This window comes from Giraffa tippelskirchi, chromosome 1 (genome assembly GCF_054371585.1).
Source record: "Giraffa tippelskirchi isolate mGirTip1 chromosome 1, T2T-mGirTip1v1.2.pri, whole genome shotgun sequence".
Taxonomy (NCBI): domain Eukaryota; kingdom Metazoa; phylum Chordata; class Mammalia; order Artiodactyla; family Giraffidae; genus Giraffa; species Giraffa tippelskirchi.
Window position 1 is genome coordinate 146918756 of NC_137275.1, and position 27121 is coordinate 146945876.

The 27121-nt window shown below is 33.3% G+C and overlaps 1 protein-coding gene across 15 annotated transcripts in view; it reads right to left on the bottom strand.

Moving 5' to 3' along the window:
* Positions 1-27121, bottom strand: part of CNTLN (centlein) — a 331587-nt gene that overhangs the window by 134238 nt on the left and 170228 nt on the right. For all 15 annotated transcript variants that reach the window (XM_081499257.1, XM_081499287.1, XM_081499348.1 and 12 more), the window contains 2 exons: positions 10505-10681; positions 8555-8680 (listed from right to left, as the gene is read on the bottom strand). In XM_081499257.1, coding sequence (XP_081355383.1) covers positions 8555-8680; positions 10505-10681 — 303 coding nt within the window. The remainder of the gene's footprint in view (positions 1-8554; positions 8681-10504; positions 10682-27121) is intronic.

The following is a 27121-nucleotide window of genomic DNA, read 5'->3' on the forward strand; positions in this document are numbered from 1 at the left end:
TAAAACATAAAGAACTGAAATGAGAAAGTTGGACTTAGCACTCTTGAAAAAATCAGACTAGACAGTTCAAATAATACTAGGGTAGACAGTTATAGTCAATGACTTCTAAATGTTTTAAATAAAACACATGCATAAATCTTCACTTTTCAACATGACCACAAAATGAACATATATATAGGCCAAATTGTCAGTCCTCAGGGGATGTATTTATATTACTCATGAACTGTGTTTCTCAAAGTAAAATAAATAATGTGATGAGTCTTTTATTTTACCCTTACTCATTTCAAATTTGTTTTTTAAACTCTTCATTTTCTGTATGAAAGAACTTGCATACTTATTCAATGCAGGTAACTGGTACTCTCTAATATTACAGTAAGCTGAGAAGAGTGGGAACATGGCAGCCAAAAAGATCTGAATTCCATTCTTGAAGTTTTCTCCTGGTAGTTTCATGATCTTAAGAACACTATTTAAATTAATTCAATTTCTTTTACTATAGAATGTGGAAAAGAACACAGAAATTTATACCGTGATAACAAAATTAAATGAAGTAACATACAGGTAATGCTCCCGGGTCTGTTCTTGCCCAAGAGAGGCACAAAGCAAGTGAGCTTTTTACTCTGCCCTCTTCCCAAGAACTAACTCTGATGCCCTTATCATTTATAAGCCAAATTTATGGTTTCACTGACTTATCGGTCTCTCATCCCAACAATGAGATAATATCTTATAGAGTCTGCATTATCTTACTGCAATTCTACCTGTCTCAACAGTATAGATATGTTGCCATTAAACTCTGAATATATATCTAGTAGGATAACTTCAATAATTCTCCTAAGTAGTTATTAGGAAGTATTTGAGCAATGTGTGTACCAAGTGATCTGTATATCATATGGGAATGCAAGTGCTTGACGAAGATGCTATCTCTTAACGGGGAAATTAGAATAAATGTTATCCTAAAGACTTATAGGAGATATGAATCATAGCCACTGCATAGTTACTTGCTAAAAAGTAATATGGTATAATACCATGATTAAAAATTCAAGATACTGAATTCAATTTTGTTTTAACTGAAGAATCATATATTAAGAACCTATTATATGCAGGGTGGTAAGAGCTGCTAAGAGTTCAACATCTGCTGCTCAAATTTACTAAATTTTACCTTGACAATCTACTTAAATCCAGTGTGTTTCATTTCTCCATCCTCAAAATAGAAGCTACTAATATCTCTTCTTCTAAGACACAAAGAATGATATAACTTTGATCTTGAGTTTCCCATACTGTTGGTAACAATATGACCTCTTTGACCAATAAACTTCCCATTTTTAAAGATGTGAGATAGTTTAAGTTAGCCAAATATAATAATGATAATCAATAATCTTTTCTCATAAATGAACAAAAGTTAAATATTCTTATTAGGATTCTTTTTAAGAATGAATAAAATTTATGAGGAATTTAAATAAGATACATTATAATATTAATAAAATAATTTAATTATAAGAAATTTACATACATTAGATTCATGCCAAAACAATTTTGAAATAAGCATATAAACTGAATACTTTGTTAGACAATTCTAAAAATAGTTTTGCAGAATTATTCTTCATTGACTTAAAGTCCCTCCCTGTAAACTCTTATTTTACAGTAAATTTCTTATAGGTTATTACAAACAAATGCACTGTTGTGGAATTATTAAGTCTGTGATAGAATCCCTAAAAATTCTGAGTAAACAGAACCTAAAAGATTGACCAACAGAAGAAGATATCCAAATTTTATATTACCTTTCACAATAATTTTCTGTTGAATTACTGGAACAAGTTGAGTTTCTTAATCAGAGTACTGTCATTATTTTAGCATTTTTAACTACTGCCTCAGCTAACATTAATCACTGAAACTATATCCAATATTTTCCCAAATTCTTAAGTAGAAATCAACTATACTATGACTCAAAAATGAAGGCTGAAGACTGAAGAATTGATGCTTTCGAACTGCTGTGCTAGAGAAGACTCATGAGAGTCCCTTGGACAGCAAGGAGATCAAACCAGTCAATCCTAAAGGAAATTAACCCTGACTAGTCATTGGAAAGACTGATGCTGAAACTGAAGCTCCAATACTTTGGCCATCTGGTGCAAAGAGCCGACTCACTGGAAAAGACCTTGATGCTGGGAAAGATTGAGGGCAGGAGGAGAAGGCGGTGACAGAAGACGAGATGGTTGGATGGCATCACTGACTCAATGGACATGAGTTTGAGCAAACTCCAGGAGATAGTGAGGATAGGGAAGCCTGGCATGCTACAGTCCATGTGGACACAACTTAGTGACTAAACAACAACTCAATAAAAAGTTCCTGAGTTCTACATATCAATCACCATGTACCAGGCTCTGTACTATGCATAGCAGTTAATCAAAGAACCTGATGTGGCCACTTCTGATTCTTAAAACTTCAGCATAATATACCCACTTTCAGTGAATAGTTTAGGTTTTCTTACAGTAACTGAAATAAGTGATTCCTTCAATTAAGTAGTGATTATGGAAAATTTTATTGATAAGCTTTCTGCTTTAATTTTACATGCTTAATAATTATACCTACCACTAGAATGTTTATATAATTCTTATAATTCTTAAAAATTTGTATAAATTCTTTTATTCTTATAAAGTTTTAAAAAACATAATTCTCATAAAATTCTTAAAATCCAAACTGTTAAAAGAAAATCAAACTAAATATTATTTTGTAAATTGATTTGACAGACAACTTAAAATAATAATTATATTAGATTTTTCTGCTTTGAGAAAACTGCTATCAAATTGTAATACATGGGTTAAATTGGTCCTAGAGACTATCATTCCTTTAGTCTACTTCAGAAAGAGACAGTAAAATTTTATAAAAATGTAAATATAAGATAGAGTATATATATAGCTCAAAGAAAAATGACTTTACCAATTTAACTGCAAGAGCAGATGCTGGCTGAAATTATCAGTCAAAAGTTGGATATCTCAAAAGAAATATTTAAAAAGAATAATCAAAGTAATTTTTTTCTTATTCTAACAAATTCAAGTTTACTGTAGCTTGCAATATAATTCTTTAAGTCCCATCTGCCTTATGATAGCCTAACTCTAAACAACAGTACATCATTTGGGAAATATCCTCAAAGATCTTAGAACAAAATCAACTATAAAAACTGAAAAATACATTTAATATCACTAATTACTACATTTTCCTTTGAGGACACATCCCAAATTTCCCCATGGACAGCGGCTGAATTAGGTCCACTTACTAGGTCATTCAATAAAATATTTACAGAATACCTTCTTGTGTATCTTGCAATTAAACTAGCTGAACTAGAGGTTCTAACTTCTGTGTACAAACAAGTCTCAACGGCTAAAACACTAGAAAACAGCAAAACTGTACTAATTTACTTTCTTTAATGATGCTTATAATTCTACTTTTGAGTTGGTAAGAACAGAAATGATTCTTGATCGAATCATCTAGTTTGCTCAAAGGCTTCTTGACAGTATACGGCCATAAGAGCATGAACACTTATTCATAAAACAGTGGCTCAATCTTCCAAGTATGATAGCAAGGTTTTTTAAGTTAAAAAAAAAAAAACCTTTTATAAAATACCAAGGAGTCCATGATGTATAATTCCAGCAGAATGTATAAACTTCATGAATATTAGAGCATTGAAAAATAAGACATAAACTATACTCAAAGGACATACTGATGTTATTAAATGGCACAGAAAAGTCCTAAAAGAATAAAATTGCCAAATGCATGAAAGTCAGTAAAGCACAGATTCATGGCACTAGTAATTTAAGGACAGTAAGAATTTCATTAAGCTCTGATGCTTTGTTTTCCAAATTATATTTTATAATTCACTACACCCATGAAGTCAGAATTTGAAAATGGGTAGGATTTTTATAATAATAGCTTACATCTCTATCACTACTGTCTCTACAATTACAACATTGGTTGCCCCTCTTGAAAACAGATACAACTAGCCACAAAAGAGAGCTTAGTAAGACAGTGTGTTAATATTTATATAATATTCAGTATTAAAATAACATGCACAAATATCATATTAATGTATCAGAGTTTATACACATATGTACCACAGGCTCCTGAAACTTCTTTGACCTTCCCTTCCTCCCTTCAAATCACCATGGTGATCAACTTGGGACCCTAAAGCTACCTACCATGCCATGGAACATGTCTTTTATCTTTAGTGTTTCCAAGAGTAACTTCCATGGACCCACAGTCCTTGAGGAAATATTAATAGGTATAAAGTAAGTCTGGGAAACAATATATCTCTACCTTCCTATAGATTCACAATGCACACTGATATGTTAAAGGATCACAAAAATAGAAAGATATTAATCCACTGTTTATATAATTAGGCAAAGAATATTTTGTCTGTTATGTTCCCATTAGCTTCTTGCAGAAAAGGATTCAAAAGAATACCAGCATGGAAAGGGTATGACAAATATTCAGTGTATTAGTGGAGAATGGTCTTCAAAAGGAGCTCCATGATCCCAAGGTATTTTAAAAACCGCAACTCACTGTTACGGGTTGAAATAAATCTCTCCAAGAAGTTATGTTGGAGTGCTAACCCCTACTACCTCAGAAGGTGACTGTGATTTTGTGATTTTGTTTGGAGATAGAATCTTTACAGAGGTAAGCAAGTTAAAATGAGAAAGTGAAAGTGTTAGCTGCTCAATCATGTCCGACTCTTTGTGACTCCATGGACTGCAGCCTGCCAGGCTCCTATGAACATGGGATTTCCCAGGCAAGAATACTGGAGTGGGTTGCCATTTCCTTCTCCAGGGAATCTTCCTGCCCCAAGGATCGAACCCAGGTCTCCTACATTGCAGGCGAATTCTTTACAGTCTGAACCACCAGGGAAGCTCCAAAATGTGATAGGGTGGGTCCTAATTCAATATGACTGGTCTTCATAAAAAGGAGAAATTTAGACAGAGAGACATTAATAGAGGGAAGGTGATGTGAAGACATAAGGAGAAGGCCATCTATCAGGAAAAGGAATAGAACAGATTTTTCCCACACAGACTTCAGTAGTAACTAATAACCCTGTTGACAGCTTGATTTTGGACTTTTCTAGCATCCAGAACTTTGACACAATACATTCCTGTTCTTTTAAGCTAGCCAGTTTATATTAATAGTAGCTTGTCACAGCAGCCCTAAGGAAACAAACACAAACACATCACCAATTCCTATCTTATATTCACATGTACATGAGTAATAATGATAGTATTAGTAATATTGCCTAATACTGGAGAAGATAGAAACAGGTCTTCTGTCTTCACTAAATATGAGTTATACTCACTAAAGTCAGGTTGTAAATGAAAAAGTACCCTGTTCCCAACTACTTGTCTTGAGTTGCTTTACTATACATGTTTTATTTACCCGAGATCTTCCCTGGTGGCTCAGGTGGTAAAGAATCCACCTGCAATGTGGGAGACCCAGGTTCGACCCCTGGGTTAGGAAGATCCCCTGGAGAAGGGAATGACAACTCACTCCAGTATTCTTGCCTGGAGAATTCCATGGACAGAGGAGCCTGGTGGACATTTTGCTAAATATCTTTAGAGTGCCTTTTTCATTTAACTATTTCATTTGATTAAAATGAGAAATTCCTTCCTCTAACTGACAAAATACAAAGAAACAAAATTTGCTCACATTTTTTCACTTATTTTGCAAATCTGTGAAGAAAACAAACATTTGAAATTCAAGATTACCAATTAACTTGAAAGAAGATACAGAAAAATATAAATGAAAAAGAAATTATATGAAAAATAATTTTACTCTAAAAATAAACTTGAGGCCTCATCCCAAAGAGCTGTTGTTAGAAAAAGAGAATGAGGAGATAAATTAGTACATTTCTGAGACTCTTAAACAAGAAATTCAAGAAGTGGAAGAAAAGAGATCTAAAAACGTCTGTAACTGCTCTACTCATTCCTGGCAAAAACAAGACGACTCCGACTTTTGGGGGCAAAGTGGAGGTCCTTTACTATTGAATGGGATATGTGATGGTTATATTTTTATGTTATCTTGATTGCCCAGGTATTTGGTTAACCACTATTTCTGGGTGTATCTGTGAGGATGTTTTTGTATGAAATTAACTTTTGAATCAACAGGCTAAATATAGCAGATTGCCCTCCCCAAACTGATGGGCTTCATCCAACCAACTGAAGGCTTGAACAGAATAAAATAATGAGGAAGAAAGGATTGGTTCTTTCTGCTTGACTGACTTTAACCTGAGATACTGGTCTGCTTTCAGACTCAGAATGGGACTGGAACTTACATCATCAGCTCTCCTGGTTTTCAGGCTTTTGGACTCAGACTGGAACTATACTATTATCTCTCCTGGATTTCCAGCTTAACATCTACAGATCCTGGATCTCTGACTCCATAATCAAGTGATCATATAAGCCAATTCTTGTTAGAGTAAATCAGTCAATCCTTCTATCTATCTACATACATAGATAGAGCAATGCGTACACCACCAGAAAGGACCCTGAGTCAGAATTATTGGCCAAAGACAACCCGGAAACTAACCCCATTGCCATAAAACCAGAGACTTTGAGCCACTTGGCAGAACAGTTCTCCTGGGTTCCCTTACCCTACTGCTCTACATACATAGATAGATACACACACACATACACACATATATGTATTTCAGAATAATGGTATCTCATTTAGGGAAGACTAAAGGATTATATTTTATTGCTTCTATTTTTTTAGAGAATCAGATTAACAAAGGATAGAAGAAGGCTTTGTATGCAAATTTCAAGAATTATGCAAAAGAAGGATGATGGTATCGTAAACATGCCCATAATATCCTGTGAATACCTACATATTAACACTAATACACTAGATTCTAACTACTCACTCAGCATCATTATTTTTCTCCTGTTATACAAGTGACTGCACAATGCTTAGCTAATTGCATAAGCCAATACATTACAAATGAGTAAACAAATGAGCAAATAACTGCAGGGGTACAAATTTCAAGTAGGCTAAATGCTAGCAAGTTGATGTCATCTGATCATTTTGTTAGGGGAAGCACAATGACTGAAACTGTCCACCCTGGCCAGGCATCACGGTAACTATCTGCCTGAGTTATTCTACGACAGGAGGTCCTGGTGAGGAACATGGAACTAATAAGCCACCATAACCAGAGGAGTTCAGGAAAGGTCAAAAGGAAATACCACATGTCCAACCACCTCCCAGAATCCTTCTTGTCGGTACCATCTTGGCTGAGCAATGCGTACACCACCAGAAAGGACCCTGAGTCAGAATTATTGGCCAAAGACAACCCGGAAACTAACCCCATTGCCATAAAACCAGAGACTTTGAGCCACTTGGCAGAACAGTTCTCCTGGGTTCCCTTACCCTACTGCTCTCCACCCAGGCACCTCTGCCCAGTAAAGTCTCTTACTTTGTCAGCTCATGTGACTCCTCAGACTATTCATTGCCCAGTGTAAGACAAGAGCCCACTCTCAGGCCCTGGAAGGGGTCCCCCTTCCTGCAACAATTTTATTTTGGACAGTAACAATAGATGATAATTTTCCTTTGTTTTCAAACTAATAGTTTAACTCTGAATAAATATAAAACAATTCTTTGGGAAAAGCAGAAAAAAAAAAAAAACTGTTATTTGTGGCTTATGGGTAACTATTCCTCTAAATTATATTTTGCTCTATTGCACAAATAATGTAAGTGAAAACATTTTCCTCCTAAGAATCATGTATATGACAAAGAATCTAAGCTTTAAATATATGGATTCTCATCATGTATAAATTGGCCTTTCCATAGAATATTATAAAACTATTTGAGATTCAGATAAATGACTAAATCTCAAATAGTGTCGGCTTTCCAATAGTTGTGAATGAAGAACTTTAGCCATATTAAATTCACAGAAAAATTAAAGCCCTCAATATAGTCACATAAAAGCGCTTCCCTACACTCAACCACATTCTTCTGAGAAACATAATTCACAAATTATGAGTTGGAAAGTACAAACTCTTCAAGATAGAACAATAAAGATTTACGATTTTTAAAGACTGGTAGAACATGAACTCAAATGTCTTATATTTTGAGACAAATACAGTTGAAATGGAAAAAAATAACATATTTATTTGTCACTTTGACTATGTAATTTTTCTATAAAGGACAATTTTAAGTAGTCTGGGCTAGGTCACCATAGTTGCTAACTCACATTTCTTATGGGAAATTCTCTTTCCATTTGCTATAGTTCTATTTTTTTTTTGTCTCTGAGAACCTATAAGAAACTTATTCCCAATATTGAGTCAAAATATCCCCTGTAATTTTAAAATAGTGAATATATATTTAGTTTTCAACTAGTAAAATTTTTTATTACTTTATGATCCTCAGAAATACTAAGAACTAGACACACTGATGATACATTTTTTATACATGTAATTAAATTCAGGAAAATTAAGTGATAACCAGTAATTTGTGAAAAGAATGTTTACTTTGGCATATTCTTACCTATGCAAGCTTATTACTAAAGAAATCATTTAATGTTCACCTTTAGTTGTAGTGCCTTCTCTAAGTTTTCAATCTTTCTTTCAGCTTTTCTCAGCTTCTTAAGTTCCTCTGAGTCTGCGAAAGAGCTCTTTGGGGACAAAGACCTTGAACGTTTCACAGGTGGTTCCTCGAGAATAAAACAAGGACATGGTTGAGCTAGTTGGAACACTGGATTATGAAAGACATGCAAAATTAAAGAACAAGTAATTTTGAATACTAATAATGAATTATAAAAAAAAAATCCTGCATGGAATACCAGAGAAATAACAAGCGGAATTACCACAGTGCTACCGCTAAAGGTTTCTCTGTGACTCGTTAATGAGAATATTCATTTACATTTACATTGTTTCTTTCAGAATAATGATGTCCCATTAGGGAAGACTAAAGGGTTATGGACTCAGAAATGCAAGAAGCCTCATTACAAAGGAGGGGATGGAGGCTGGTCTAATTGCTCTATGAGGGTCCAAGGTTACACTTGATAGGACAACCTGAAACAAGAGGGAAAGGGTTTCTTTCCCTTTGAAATAGTTTAACACACTGTGAAGTCGAAGGAACAATATGCTTGAGGAATATAAATACAACAGACAGTAGATCTTACACCATAATGACCATATGGTCATTAACTATAATGTGGCTAACTAGAGACGAGAATGTGTGTTTATATTATGTACAGCTTCATATACCAATCTGGAGAAGGAATATGTAAAAGCAACTATTAAGCTGGGAAACATATTGCTCATACTTACTGCATGTCCTTACGAAAAAGAAAGAAAATTCTGTTCAAAATATCACTCTCATTTTCTTGAATTTTTTAAAAAAGCAACGAAACATCAAAGCAGTACATTTTTCAAGTTCAGCAATATAGCACAAAATCAAATTAGATTCTATAATATATCTCAATTTTAGGATTTTTTTTTTCATTTAAATTAAGCTCAATGCGTGAAACTATTCCAAAATTACAAGAAACATATATGCAGTTATGTTTAAATATATACATACATAGATAATATATATAATAAAGCTCATTCTTCTGAAAATTACTAATAATATTACAGGTAGTAAATAAGAATGCCACATAAACATGAGTCTCATTTTAAATATTTCTTTTACTAAGACAGTTTGTCTTACTCATAGGAAAATCCAAAAGAATGAGAAACAATTATCTTGAAAACATGATTTTCTACTTTAAAAAATATTTTCTACTGCTGAAGTAAAAGGTGTGAGAAATATACCTCTTAAACTCCTTACTTTTAGGAAAAGTTTATTTCAATTCATATAGAAAGAATATATTTACAATCTGATATTCTTGGCTTTTTATATTAGTCAATGTTCATAGAATTTTTTGCAGCATAACAAGAACATGCAATAAATACTATGAAAAGGAAAAGCTGAGACATTAATAAATAAGAATCATGGTACAAAAATTTACTTATTCTCCACTGTTAACCTTTAACTCTGAAAATATGTAACTGCACGTATTAATATTACATTTCAATTTATAATTTATATTCTACATGGGTAAGTATTTGAAATATCATATCCAAATGAAATAGAAACATTAAGATATATTTTTCTTCTAATGAAAATTAGAAAATTGAGTTAAGGGCTAACACCACATTAAAATTTCTACTTAGATTAATTTATCTATAGATTAGATAGATGAGGCATACTTAGCAAAACTTTGTAATATAAGAATGCTAATTTACTACAAAAGAGGCATATCACTACTAATAAATTTAGTTAATTAAATTAGGAAGATATTATTCAATCTTCAGAAAGGGAAAACTTGCCAGTCCCAATCATGATTTTATAAAACATCTGACACATGATATTTTTAAAAAGCTTTCAGAAACATAAACAGAGAAGTAAATGATGCTGTTCGTTTTTTAACTCCATCGTTTGCCTCACCAGCCGCATCGTGACAAATTCACACAATGACAAATGTCCCTACCTCACGTTTCCCTTCAGTACTTGTCAAGATGCTCTTCTCTGAGGAACCCTTGTTGGTAGATCTATTCTCTGACAGTTTTTCATTTGCTATTTTCAGTTTCTCCTGTAAATACTCAATTTCAGACTTCTGTGAGACCATTAAGGTTTCTAAGCTCGACAAAGATGGCTGTTGATACACCTGTTTAAAAAAAGGATGTTTGTATCTTACATTATTTACACATTCATGCAAATATTTATATGTTATTATATTATATAAATCATAAGTATTCCAAGAAAGAATATTTCATTTCAAAAATAAACTATAAACCTGCATTAGCTAAGCTTCTATCATCCTTAAAGAATGGCATTTTTTAATAAAATAACCAAGAGTCTGTATACAAATTTTCATAAATATGTCTGTCATGCAGATTTTTAGAAGAAAAAATTTAAAGCATGGATGCATGATATATACAACTTATCTATAAAATTATTTCAAATTAATGATTATACACATAAGTATCTCCTCAGTAAATACTCAGTGCAATACCACTAAATACAAGCCTCAGAAAAGTGAACCAATAGTTAGCACTATAGGCCTAACTAGCTTTTAATGCATTATAATTTATTAATAACAACTCAAATGAGATTTTTTAAAGTCAACAGACTTTACATTATTCTCCTTTGAAACTCATTCCCATGTCAGATAAACTGTTAATGGTAAGCACCACATTTTAGCAACAGAAACCATAGGAAAATTAAGTTTGTAGGAAACCTGTTCATGAAAACTAACATTCCACAAAATTGTACCACCATCTTAACCAAATATATTTGAGACCATTAAAATCCATGCACACACATTACTTCAAATTAACCATTTGTTCACACACACACACAAAACAACACTAAATCATAGCGAAACAAAGTATTTGTTGATTTCTAGGAAAGAAAAGTCAGTACTTATTTTAATATATTCAATATGGATCCAATAGCCCTGAAAAAGGTTTCATTTAAAATATGGATAGCCCTATCCTTCATAACTGATATTTCTAAGGATTATAAGAAAAATATGTATGCTTAACTTTTCTAAACTAACAATGAGAAATATTATTTTTTTCTAAGTTTGATTACTTTTTTCTTTTTTTAGGGGATAGGCATATTTTTCCTAATTCTAACCTATAGTTTTTATAAAGAGAAGGATCATCTCAGTATACTATCATCATACTATTACATTACACTATCTATTATAATCTATTATATATATAGTATATATATAGTATCTCTAGATATAGTATACTAGATATAGTATAGCATACTATACTATTACATTATACTATGTTATACTCTAACATACTACTGTACTTTCCTCATACATAAGTCACCTGATATGTTTCCCAATCTTTATTCTGTCACAACACTATATGTTTTTCTCAGAATGTCGTTTATATTTTATGTTTACCACGCTTATAACATTAATTTATACTCTATTAGCTTGCATTGAACATCAAATTAAAATAGCTTAAGCACTTTTTTCCCAAACTCGAAAAGACTTTTGACCTATTCTTTCCCTTCATTTAAATCACTGTACATCTTTTATTTATTCTTTCCTCTTTTGTAAACAAATTATGACACTTATAAATATTTCCTTTGATTGGCCAGTCAATCTGAACAATTTACAAAGGCTACCTAAACCTCAGAACAGGAGTTCTGGCATTATTAAATAAAATTATAAAGAATATATTAACATTCCATTATTTACCAAAGACATTTTAAATAAATGTTTCAAAGTCAAACAAAAATTTAGAAAAAAACAAGAAAAATGTAACTTTAGTTATTGTTATATCCAACAAGCAATCGTGTGCTCTTTAACTAATGAGTTTTCTAAGTCATTAGTGGGTTATAATACAATAGATAAGAATGTAAAAAAACATGAATGTTTCGTCAAGAAGCTGCAATCAGAAATAATTACAATATTTATCAAGATACTGAAAAAGTCCAACAGTGGACATTGCTACTATAATAATAAAAGATTTCTTATTTAGGCAGCATTTTTTTAAAATTCCTCAGAAAACAGTAACAGAACTTCAAAATTAAAAACGACTATTCAAGTAGTAATTAACTCAAGCTCACATAGGAGTCATAATGTAGACAAAAAAGTAAAATGAGTTTGTTTTTAAATTACAGCTTTAGAATTCCTTCAACAGGGACACTTTGTATTCATGTTGAACATACAGATATATACTTTACTTTCACAAGGAAACTTATGCATGTTCCCAGTTTTTCTCAAGTGCAGTCTTCTCTCTCTCTCTTGTCCTTTATCCCTTTTGTTAGGGATACATGCACAAGAAGTATTTCACTTTTATCGTAATATGACCACTTTTAAAATAATTAGTAAAATGAAATATCAAGTCACAGTCACTTTCACTTCTGAGGGAATAAGGAGGGTATTTGTGGTAGTAGCTATTAGCTATAGCCAGTTGTTTTCATAGAGAAATGTGGTGCACTAAAAATGCCAGGTTTACTGATTTTTCAAAAGAATGGAAGAATTCAAATTTCTAAGAGAAATCTAATTTTAAAAGGTTGGCCAGACTCAGTTTGTGACAGTTGTAGCTTGAAAACATGGTGGTGGGACTATAAACAGGTACACACTTCCTACAGAAATTTTGAATATGAATCAAAGGACACAAAATTGTACCAAGCTTTTAACTTTGTTCTAATCATGCTGAAGGTTGATAAAGATATACATGATAAATGCTGAGTGAGGAAAGCACATGTTATAGAAGAATACAGAATACTGTACAGAAATAGATTTCACCAAACCCTGAAATTTACAGCATTCTTTCTCAATGGAGGTGAATTTTCATCATACATATATGAATTTCCTTAATTTTTAACATTGAACATGGAATGTTTCACTAAACAGTTTTAAAAATGTATTTTTTTTGCAAATAAAAGGAATAAAAAATTCAGTGTAAAAATTTCAGTACAGATAGGGGAAATATAAATGAAAGTCTCTCCATAATATCATCTCTCAGAATTCACTAAAGATAAATTTGGAATATACTTCCCATACTTTAAAGAGAAAAGGAAAACCATTTTAATATACAGTTTAAATTGCTTTTTTATAACTAATTTTATTTTTTAGAACAGCTTTATATTTACAGAAAAACTGAGCAAATAAAGTGTATCCCACTCCCATCCACCTAGTTTCTCCTATTATTAACAACTAAAATGAATATGATATATTTATTAAAATTAATGAACCAATTTTCATATATTATTTTGACTGAAGTCATTAGTTTATTCAAATTTCCATAGTCTTCACCTAATGTCCTCTTCTGTTGAAGGATACCACATAACATTTCACCTGTCACATCAGCAACTCTTGGCTGGGATAGATTCTCAGACTTTTATTTTTGCTGACATTGACAGTTTCACAGAGTACTATTCAAGTTTACTGTAGGATGGCCCTGTATTGGAGTTTGTCTATGTTTTTATCATGATTAGACTGGGGTTATGAATTTGGGGAAGGAATATGACACAGGCATCATACACTTTCAACATGATTTGACTAATGACATAACCTGTAATCACACTACCAAATTAGTGCTTGTCAAGTTATTCCACTGTAAAGTTACTCTTTTGTCCTCCATACTATACTCATGTAACCTGCTTTTTAAATTCAATGATTACATACAATTATTATAGGTATAATATATATGAGGATATATAGATATCCTCATGTACTGTTACTTATTCTTACCCTTTTTAAGTGCTGTTTTAGAGGTTTAGCAAGATCAAGACAATCAATCACCTGTCTGTGGAAGTTCATTGTATCTATTGCCCTTAATAGATAGAATCTTGAATCTTTGAAAATTTAACTTCTCTTGCTAAGAATTATTAGTATTTTATATACTTTTTTCTCTAACATCAAAAATCCTTGTGCACCTTTTAGTTTACAGTCTTGGAAGATAATGGTATGGTGCTAGACCATAGATAATCTGATAAGAGATGATCAGTGGAGTATGCATGCAAATGCCTCCAAATGGAACTAATCTCTTTAAATTAACCATTATTAATACATAACTTCTCTTTCACATTGATTCACAGAGGCAATTTTGATAAAAAACTCCTAGAAAAATTTTGAATAGAAGGGGGAGGTGAAGCCTTGTGCCAATTACTATTAAAATATTATATAAATTAAATACCTAGTCAAGATGCTTTAAATTCAAGCAATATTGTACGGCATTATTAAAGTGGAGGCTGAGTGAATACTGCCTAATATATAGAAATTTTTTTTTTCACATTTCACACAGTTATGAAGAATTATAAGTTAATTTGTTTTGTCCTATTTTTATTTAATATACTAATTTGCTTCACTACTTCATTAAAATAATAATAACTAGCATTTAATGAAAAGCATTGAGTGCCTAGCTTTAGGTAAGCATTTCACAAACATTGTCTCACTTATTTACATAATTTATGAATTCCAAACCTATCAACATATAGTATAGTCTATTGCAAAACAAAATATTTGAAAAGGACATGATACTTCAGCAAAAAGAAAAAACCAGTTTCTCTACAAATAATAATACCTCACTGGAAATTAAGTATAAACACATGTGTGTAATATGTGTATATATAAAATATATAACCCCTATGAATATATATATATATCAGAAATATATATGTGTATCAGAGAAACTGACAACTTGAATGACAGTTCTCTGAAAGGCAACTCAAATCTTCTTGAAAAAAGACAGTATTTTAAAACTGTGTGTATATAATTTTCTTCTCATGAAATCCTGAATCTGTACAGAAACTAGACATTTTATTTAAAATTGACTTCCGAAATTCAGAAATACATCCATTGCCAATTTAAAAAACATCATTAGCCGAATCATCCATAACCTGAAAACAGATGGCTTCAATAGTAATCATAAAGTTTAAAATAATAAAAATGTCCAGTATCAACAGTCAGCTAGCACTCACCTTTTAAAAGTACAAATAACTTCATTTCTTCCATCCATTCACTTTTAACCCAAATATACTCAGATTACATTTAGAGAGAATAAAATTATTTATGTTTAGGTAAACTTTAAAATTTCACCATTTCCTTTCAAAAGCACCAACCTAATAATAAAATACAGAAAAATTCTGTACTACACAGTAGTCAAATTAAACTTTCCTTCAGTATCTCACACTTGTGTAGTATAGCCAAATCAGGGAACAGCAAAATAAAAGGGAAAACTTTAATGTCCCAACTTTACTTCCCCACACCATGTAAAGCTTAACACTGAATGGGTTACAAAGGGATGGTTAATTGGCTTATAGTCACATCCACTAGATAATATTATCTTTGTTATAAAATTGAGCAACCAAAAGCTAATTAGTTCTTCTATGACATATATATATCAGGCTGCACTGACACAAACTAGTGATATTTACTTGTCACAGAAGAGTGTGTAGAGTATTAACTGTGTGGTATTCACACTGACTACAAATTCTAATAGCAACAGTAACTAATCCTGGACTTATTAAAAATTAGGATAAAAAGACTGATTTTTCTATAGATTTGTTTTTTTATCTTAAAAAGAAAAATTAAACACAATCAGGTTTTTCCAAAACATGTTATAAACCTAATAGTCTAACGGAATTCTGAATATTTAAAGTATATCTGTTAATGGTGTCCTAAAATGAATCTCTAGATTCAAGGAACCAAATGTGTAATTCATAGCCTATTATAATTCATACTCTAAGTTTTCCAAACATTTAACACTTATGTCACCAGTAAAAAAAATCAAAATTTGTTCACTAATGGTATAAGCAAGGGACTATGCTTGTTATGCATTATCATCTCTATACATTAAAACCTCAATCATACTCAAACAAATTCACTAAAGTGTGGTTTTCAATCTGCTAACTATGCATTCCATAATAGCCTGTAATTATTAAAAACTGACAAGAAAGCTACGCCACCTGTGTTTATGTGAAGCCAGGTAATGAAAAAAACAACAACGCTGTCATCACCTCTCAATTCCTGATTGCATTATCAAAACTGTAGCCGAGTTTGGCATCTGGGTGTGACCTTGTTAACTGCTAGGGTAATTAAATTTATTCTATTGGGAAAAAGGATGATAAATTATTAGCAAGAAGATTTTGTTCACATTTTATTAAATTGGCCTGTCAAAGGGTTGGCCAAATTATCAAGGGCCTCATTTATTGGAGGCCAGCCATATTGCCACATCTGTTACAATTATTTATAATTTCAGCAGTTGAAAACCAACTGAGTTAGGCATCCGCCATGTAAAGTAATTTACAAATTATCTGATGAGGGAGTGTTTTAGCTTCTCCCTCATTTCTAGCCAGCAGAAAGCCGCGCTGTAATTACAGAACACGATTAGGTTCTTTGGGGAACTTATCTTGCACTCATAGCCATAGTAAGATGCAGCAAGAACATATGGAGGAGCTTGTGCTTCTACTCCCTGAAGCTCGTGACCCGCCTGCCGCTGAGCCCTTGAGTTGAATTTGAATGAGAGTGCCATGGCTAATGTTCTACACATGCACCATTTATGCCACAAAACAAATCGGATCACTGTTAATTATGAAGCAGCTATAATCAGGCCTTCACATCTGTGTAATGTGAAGCGCAGTAGGCTGTATTCCAATAATGTATGACTACCTTTGGGTCGCAAATTGCGAGCCATATTGCCTCAGTAGTAGTTACTAAATTCAAAGTAACTCCTTTGATAAAAGCCCATCACATGGATATTTTTATCCAGCTTTATATATAAAAAAAGGAAAAGCAAACCCAAAAGCCTTTCTTTATCAGCTATTGACCAGAACAGTTAAAGCATATGGCACAAGTTCATTAATGAACAACACAGAGCACTTTAATTTAATGAAACCACTTGAGCCATAAAAAATCAGATTTAGTTAATTCCCCCTCTTCTTTTTTTTTCCACATCTAGCCTAAACCTAGGATCTTCTTAATAGTACAGGTTATCAAGACACAAAATATATTTTTTAAAAATTTATAAAGAACATTAAAATCTTGTGTGGTACTATTAACAACCTTTAAAAGGAAAGGCCAAAATACAGTTTATTTTACAAACTTAATTTCATCACAAATATCATGTAAGATAAATTATTTCTTTTTTAGAAAGTGAATCCTAGTGGCTGTATTCTAACAACAACAAAAAAATAGTCTTTCTTCCATGAGAAATCTTTCCATGGAAAGGCAGCTAAACAAGCTGCACCCAGATGGCAAACCAGCTACAGTTTAATTAATCCACTAAAAGCCATTCACATTTCAGTAAGGGTAATGTAATTTTGAATAATAGTAGGAAAAAAAATCACTAAAACATTCTTAAGTTTTATTATAGCGGCAAGAGAAGTGCCACTATAGAGTAGTTAAAGTTGAGATGCGGTTTCTATTATACATGCTAAATTTCTAGATTTTAATATCTTGGGCTGTTTCATTCTGCTTGGAACTTGAAGCAAGGTTAAAATATCAGAGTATCTATTGGAAGCCTTTTTTAGAAGTAGTTTATTTTTTATGCAAGGAAGTGGAGTTGCATGATTAGAATGAGTTCAAATCATAAATACACAAATAGCTTTAGGAAAAAAGTTTATAGTTAACACACAAAAGAAAAAGACTTCAAATTTTTATTTCAAATAAAAATGTTCATTTTAAAAACTAAAAATCATGTCATAATACAATTTTATTATTGTTTTCTCCTGAAGACTGATTAAATATTAAACTGTTAAGAGATCATTCCCCTTATACTCTGTGCCTACCTATGGATTTGTGCCTACAAATGGATTAAAAACGTAAACTAGTTGAGTATAATTAAATCAAGCAATAAAATACAAAACAGTTTTTACTTAAAGTAATGCTGTAAAGTAAATCAGCTTTTCAAAATGAGTTTACACATACAAATTAAAAATTAGTTGCATGTGAAATAAAACGGGTATAAGCATAACTCAAAAGTACTTTATATATGACACCTTGTCCTAAATAATTAAAAAAATTGTTTTGGTGCTATAGTAGCAAGATACCTAGAGAAAATATAAGACTTAGATTCCTCTATGTTTAAAATGAGAAGAAAGTGTAACAATACTAGAGTAAAAATTATAAAAAGCAAGCAAAAGCACACCAATTATGAACTCTGGCATATTTCCTAACTACAGTATGACAAGGCTTAATAGCATTCTGAGTCTAAATCACTACAATCTGATCTCCTCCCTGCCAACTGAGAAATTAAAACAGTTCAGTTGTTGCCAAATAGCCACTACCAACACTAAGAGCTAACAAATACTGGTATTTTTTTCTCCTTTGCTTTGTTGCAAAACTGTACAAAATCAATTCAGCACTATTAAAGAAAAGACAGCTATTTAACATCATAACTAGATGACTCCTTGAAAAACTGATGCTTTAATTTTCTACCTACTTATTGGAATTGCTATGTCAAAGAATACTAGGATCACTGTGGGACAGGCTAAATGGTTATGGAACCGGGATATACACTTTTTCATGTGTTCATTTAAAAAGCATTTCTCAAAGTCAAAATATCAATTACTGGCAAAGACAGTAAGGATAAGAGCATAAGACACCAACTTTTCTTGTCTTCAAGGAGCTCACAGTTCAGAGGGGAGACAGACAAGGAAAACAATGAAGTTTAATACCTGCTAATGCACAAAAAAGGTATACATCTCAATCTTAAGATAAAAGATTCAGGAAAAGGTTTCAATAATTATCTTGGAACTAAGTCTAAAAGGTCTAGAAATAGTTAATGAAATAGACAAACAATAAACTGTGAAAATATCTGTGATAAATATTACACTGAGTTTACTTCCTAAGTATATATCAAACAGGTTATATATATAAATAAATTATATGTATATAAATATATATAATATATATAATTTTTATTAATAAATACACAAACTGATAGAACATTCACAATAAAACCAAGTAAAGGCTGAAAGTGAAAAACTTCACTAGCCAGAGATGAAAAAGAAAAGAATGAATCACCAAAGCTGTTTTTAGATTACAATAAAGCTTGCAAGGTTATGAGAAGTGGGCACTCTCATACACTGAAAAGAAAATTTGGCATAATCTTTCTGCAACATAACTTAGCATGCATGGTATATATTCAAAACCCTGAGGTTCATTATCTTTGACATAGGGATTTTACTTTTAAGAATTTATCCTACAGAAACTAGTGATGAGAATATAGATAGATGAATGAAAATGGTCATCATAGTATAAAATCAGTGGAAATAGAAAAAAATATGTTGAAATAAGTTAAACACCTCAGAGGAGGGAAATATTTAGGTTAAAAAATGGCTCATTCCTACATTAAACTATTAGGCAATCATAAAAATGTTTTCAAATGTTTGTGTTGTACTCAATTGCTCAGTCGTGTCCGACTCTTTGTGACCCCATGGTCTGTACCCCTCCAAGCTCCTCTGTCCATGAGATTTTTCATGCAAGAATACTGGAGTGGGTTGCCATGCCCTCCTCCAGGGTATCTTCCTGACCCAGGGATTAAACCCAGGTCTTGGATACTGCAGGTGGATTCTTTATTGACCGAGCCACCAGGGAAGTCCATTCTTATGCTAGTGATGAACTATTTTGAAAAAGAAAAAATTAAAAACCAAGAAAGTAAAGCAGTAAGAAGATCGCAGAGTTAAAGTCAAAATGATCAGGTAGATTTGGGAAAAAAACAAAACAAACCAAACATAGCTGAAGAGTTTATTGCAACCGCTCTATTCTCTATCTCATCTTTTACAATTAGACTCTCACTCTCTCTTCTACATCCACTCACCTCTTTCATGTTCTCCATCATGCTGAATTTCTGTACTATATTCTCTATAATTTTGTCACAGTAATAGCCCAATTTTCCAATTCTTTCTTTTAGCTCAATAACTCATTGGATGAAGGTTATATTATTACCAAAACCGGATAAACATAGTATAAAAAGTTATATAACAGATCAATTTCAGCCATAAATAGAGATTTAAAAAACAAGTATTAATAAGACAAATAAAGCAATATATAAAAGGTTAGAAATGTCCCAGGTATCAAAGATAACACATTTGATAAAATTTATCACCATTTATAATATTAGTTTATCAGATTCTTTAATCTGATAAAAGGGTATCCATAAGAAACTTACAGCTAACTTCATAGCCCATGGCAAAATATTCCCTTTAAAATTAGAAAACAAGATAAGGACACCCATTCAAATCACTTTACTTATATTGAAACTTTTGTATGGTAAAATGTATAAATAAATAAATATACAAAATATATGTAAAATGTATAAATAAATATATAAAATATATAAATAAATATCAATATAACAAATTAGAACTTTCAAGGAAAAAACAAAACTGCCATCATTACAGACTATCTCCACAGAAAGCTCAGAGGATCTAGAAAAATTTTAGAATTATTAAGAGATCAGCAGGGTAGCTAGAAATAAGTTAAGGAAAATCAACTGCATTGCTGTATACAGAAACAGAAAACCTAATAAAAATACAAGTAGCTAAAACAGCAACAAAAATGTAAGCTACTTAGAATCTAATAAAATACCTTAAATATTACATATCTAACTAATAAAGAGATGTAAGACCTTAATGGGACTTCCTACGTGGTCCAGTGGTTAAGAATCCACCTGCAAATGCAGGGGACACAAGTGTGAACCCTGGTCTGGGAAGATCCCACATGTTGCAGATTAACTGAGCCCCTGCTCCACAACTATGGAGCCTGTGCTCTGGAGCCCATGAGTCACAGCTACTAAGCCTACGTGCCACAACTACTGAAGCCTACATGCCTAGAGCCTGTGCTCCACAACAAGAGACGCCATCACAATGAGAAGGCATCACACTACAAGGAGAAGTAGCCCCTGCTCACCACAACTAGAGCAATAAAGACACAGCGCAGTCTACAAACCTACAATAATAAACACAATGTTGCTCTTTCAGAGATTTAACAAAAAAATCACCCAATGCAAATTTGTTGTTCAGTTGCTAAGCCGTGTGCAACTCTCTGTGACCCCGAGGACTGCAGCATGTCTGGCTCCCCTGTACTTCACCATCTCCTGGAGTTTGCTCCGATTCAAGTCCATTGAGTTGCTTATGCTATCTAACCATCTCACCTGTCACACCCCTTCTCCTTTTGCCTTCAATCTTTCCCAGCATCAGGGTCTTTTCCAATGAGTTGGCTCTTTGCATCAGGTTGCCAAAGTATTGGAGCTTCAGCTTCAGCATCAGTCCTTTCAATGAATATTCAGGACTGATTTCCTTTAGGACTGATACGTGTGATCTTCTTGCTGTTCAAGGGACTCTCACGAGTCTTCTAGCACCACAACTGGAAAGCATCAATTCTTCAGTGCTCAACTGTCCTTATAGTCCAACTCTCACATCCGTACATGACTACTGGAAAAGTCCACCGACAAAGTGATGTCTCTGCTTTTTAAACACTGTCTAGCTTTTTCATAGCTTTCCTTCCAAGGAGCAAGCAACTTTTAACTTCATGGCTGCAATCACCTTCCACAGAGATTCTGGAGCCCAAGAAAATAAATTCTGTCATTGCTTCCACTCTTCCCCTTCTATTTCCCAGGAAGTAATGGGACTGGATGCTATGATTTTAGTTTTTTGAATGTAGAGTTTCAACCCAGCTTTTTCACTCTTCTCTTTTGCCCCCAGCAAGAGGTTCTTTAGTTCTTCATTTTCTACCATTAGAGTGGTATCATCTGCATATCTGTGGTTGCTGATATTTCTCCCAGCAATCTTGATTCCAGCTTGTGATACATCCAGCCTGGCATTTCGCATAATATATTCTGCATATAAGTTAAATAAGCAGAGTGCCAGTATAATGCCTAGTCATGCTCCTTTCTCAATTTTGAACCAGTCAGTTTTTCCATGTACGGTTCTAACTGCTGATCCACTTAAATATGAACCCATATATACATGCAATGATAAATGTCAGAGACTGCACTGTATATCGGAGACGGCAGTGGCACCCCACTTCAGTACTCTTGCCTGGAAAATCCCATGGACAGAGGAGCGTGGTAGGCTACAGTCCATGGGGTCACAAAGAGTCGGACACGACTGAGCAACTTCACTTTCACTTTTCACTTTCATGCATTGGAGAAGGAAATGGAAACCCACTCCAGTATTCTTGCCTGGAGAATCCCAGGGATGGTGGAGCCTGGTGGGCTGCCGTCTATGGGGTCGCAGAGTCAGACACGACTGAAATGACTTAGCAGCAGCAGCAGCACTGTATATCACTGAGAAATGGAGTGACTATCAGCACAATGCATAGTACTGAAATAGATATCCAGATTTTTTAAAAATTATATTGCATTATCTTCTTCATAACAAGCAAAAAATCAATACCACATAAAGACTCATATGTAAAAGTCAAAGCTATAAGACTTTTAGATGAAAATATAGAAAAATATCTTCATGAGTTTAAGATAATGTAGGATTTATTTTAAAAGATACAATAAGCACCATAGTTAAAAACATTGAGAAATTCAATGATATTAAAATGAGTAACTTCCTTATTCAAAAGATACCACAGAAGTGAAAATTTATAAACAAGATATTTGCAACAATTATAACTGATAGCTGAGATTGTTGGTTTATCTCCAAGCTTATTTCCTCTTTTTGGAAATGGACACATATCTCCCAATATTTCAGGGCATATATTTCCAAATCTTTTTTGCAATTAGATAACATGTGGCCAAATAATACATGTCAAAAGAAATGATATGTACCACTTCTAAGTCTGATACATAAAAACTTCCTAAATGTGATTCTCTTGAACCTTTCCCCCTTCTTCCTGGCTGGAGTAGAGCTAATTTCAAGACAACTTTGGGAGACAAGTTAAAAGCTAGTGGATCGAAAAGACAAAAGGAGACTAAATCACTGCTTGGAAGTTGAAAATCCAAGCAATACTCACACTGAACTCTTAAATATAAATAAGAAACAAAAAAATGTTAAGCCTCAAAAAAATGTTAAACAAAAAAATATTAACCAAAAAATTTGGTTTTATGTAATACAGAAGCACATAATAACTAACAAAAGATTAGTATCCAAAATAAAGAATTTCAAAAATGAGATAAATATTCTAATAGAAAAAATGGCCAAGAACAAAGTATTTCACATAATGTAAATAAAGGAAGCTCGAGCTCATTAGAAATCAAAGAAACGCAAAATGAAATCAAATGAGATATGTCACTTTTTTTTAAGAATCTAAGCAAGAAATCTATAACTTAAGACAGCCATTCTGGCAAATAATTTGGCATTTTCTTGTAAGCCTGAATATTTACATTTCATGATCGGTGACTTTACCCTTAGCAATACATCCTAGAGGAAGTTTTGCATATGTGTGTCAGGAGACATGAACTACAAAGTTCATAGCAGCAGTGTGTAAACATTCCTATAGTTAAAAAAAATTTTAACATTCATTGACAAAAAGTTTGGATAAATAAATTGTAGTTTATTCGTACAACAGCTGCTGCTGCTGCTGCTGCTGCTGCTAAGTCGCTTCAGTTGTGTCTGACTCTGTGCAACCCCATAGACGGTAGCCCACCAGGCTCCACCATCCCTGGGATTCTCCAGACAAGAGTACTGGAGTGGGGTGCCATTGCCTTCTCCGATTCATACAACAGACTGTTGCACATAAAAGGAAAAAAAATTATTGCTACACTCAAGAACAATGAGTTACATTACAAAAATAAAATTCAAAGAAAAAATCTAGTTGAAAAGCATGATACACCAAGACTATGCTTTGGCTAAAATTTAAATAAAAGCTGCAGAAATAATATATGATTTATAATCATTTATATTATTTAACAAAACATAGTTTCAATAGGCAAGGATTAATCACACAAGTCCAAGAAAAGAAGTTAGATGTGATCAGAGAGTAGCATATAGGTAGCGTCAAGAGTGTTGGTGAGAGTTACTGGTGGGTACAGAGACATTACCTTTATTCTTTGGTAGATTTCAAATATTTAGTAATAAATTTTTTTGAAAAGAAAGTGAGAACATAAGGTAAAACAACATACAAAAGGACAATCCTCTATCATTTAGGAAAAGAAGGAACAGAGTATCTGTGAAAAGAAATAAAAATTAACAAGCCTCTGGTTAAAATTCACAATCCTATGTTCTACTGTTAGCCACATGGTGTGTATCTCATTCACAGATAAATACAGTAATTTTAAGGCTTAGGTTTCTTCTTTGTCCTCTACTGTAATATATTCCTCCAAGGTAAGAAACAGTACTTCTGCGTGGAAAAGATAAACAATCATTCTGAGATGAGAATAGGCAGTCATTCCATATTCAGCTAGTTTTAAGAGCAGGGTGCTAAGAAATCAAAGGTCACAGGTTTCAATCCCATATGAACCAATTAGCTTTGTCCTTTTCTCTGGCAAAGACTGTCAGTTGGCTCACCAATAATTCAGATTATAAGTAAGATCAGGAAAAAGAGAAGATAAATCACCACCAATACAGAAAAAATACTCTCAAATTTGCTAACATAAAAAGTGTTTTTAATAGATGTAACACTGCTGTTGCTGCTGCTGCTAAGTTGCTTCAGTCATGTCCAACCCTGTGTGACCCCATAGACAGCAGCCCACCAGGCTCTCCCATCCCTGGGATTCTCCAGGCAAGAACACTGGAGTGGGCTGCAATTACCTTCTCCAATAGATGTAACACTGAACTGCTCTAAATGTCTATCATGCATTGCCTCCTATAATCTTCATAAAACTGGTATGAGGTAAGTACTACTAAAATGTCATTCTTCAAATGATAAAACTGAGACTTACAAAAGTTAAATAAACTGTTCAGAGTAACACAGATAAGGGACCTAGATTTCAGAATTTAGGTTGCTACTTACTACTGTATAAATGTGTAGATGCTTAGTCGCTCAGTCAACTCTTCGCGACCCCAAGGACTGTAGTCCACCAGGCACCACTGTCCATGGGATTTTCCAGGCAACAATACTAGAGTGGGTTGCCATTTCCTCCTCCAGCGGATCTTCCCAACCCAGGAATTGAACCAACATCTCCTGCATCTCCAGTATTGGCAGGTGGAGTCTTTACACTGAATTACCTGGGAAGTCCCCTAAAATCACACACTGAAAAGTACTACTATAAGCATTTGAAAAAAATTTAGGATACAAAAAATGGAAAAATAAAAATATTACTATTTTTTTCTCAAATGTATAATCCACTTGCCCATTTAGTCTTTTCTTGATTAAAGGGTGATCCCTGGACCAGCTACAACAGGACTATCTTAGAATGTCAAAGACCCCACTCCAGATCTACTACATCAGAAACTATTTTACAAACACACCCCAACCCCTCCAACTCCAAGTGATTCTACCACTTATCTAGACTATTCTCAATATCCAAGATACACCACAAACTTTGTCCCCTCTGGCAGACACTATGCTCATTCACTTCCAACAAGAAGCTGCTGCTGCTGCTAAGTCGCTTCAGTTGTGTCCGACTCTGTGCGACCCCATAGACGGCAGCCCACCAGGCTCCGCCATCCCTGGGATTCTCCAGGCAAGAATACTGGAGTGGGTTGCCATTTCCTTCTCCAGTGCATGAAAGGGAAAAGTAAAAATGAAGTTGCTTAGTCGTGTCCGACTCTTAGTGACCCCATGGACTGTAGCCTACCAGGCTTCTCCGTCCATGGGATTTTCCAGGCACGAGTCCTGGAGTGGGGTGAATAAGAAGCTAGGACCTCTTAAATTTCAAACTGACATATTCCACTTTCTCTGAAAAGTCTGGCATCCTCTCCATACACATGCTCCCTTACAAAACTTGCATCTACAAAGCTTATGCTTTGTTCATATTTCCATAATAACACATTTTATAATAATTATTTTCCTGTCTGCATACTCATTAATGAGATTCATAAACGCAGACTGCCTTATTCATCTTTGTATCCCTTCATACTAAATCTAGTACCTAGAATCCAGTAGGAGTTTAATAATTTTTAACTATATAATTGAATACTAAATGAATGAATAGATGGGAGGATGGATAGATGGATGGATAAAGAGCTGAGTCTAGATGGACTAAATCCTGAAGAAGAGTTATAGTACTGACATGAGAAAGGGTATGTTACTAATTGAGAGACATTCTGAGTCATCTATTTCTCTCCATTCCTATTTCTCTACTTCAAGGCTCCCACTTCTCTATATATACCTTCAGTGTCTTCTTCCTGCCTGCTGGAAGAAATGCTAGAGTATTCCTTTTTGCCTTTGAAAATGGCAAAACTATTAGGTCAGATGTTTAGATCTGAAAATCTTGAATTCATTTTTAATTCTTTCCTCCTTCTCATACTTCATATCTAAGTCATCTTCAATTCTTATAGGTTCTACCTTTGAATTATTTCCAAAATCAAACTACATCTGACAACCTATTCTAAGTACTCACTGAGTTTCACCTGGACTATTAAAACAGCCTCTTAAACTTGTCTCCCTGCTCCAAGTTTTGTTTTCCAATAGTCTCTTTTCTGCATTGCAGTCAGGGTGATCCCTTTAAAACATAAACTTAAGACTTATTACCCACCTGATTAAAACACTCCAATAGGTTCCATGTTGCTCTTA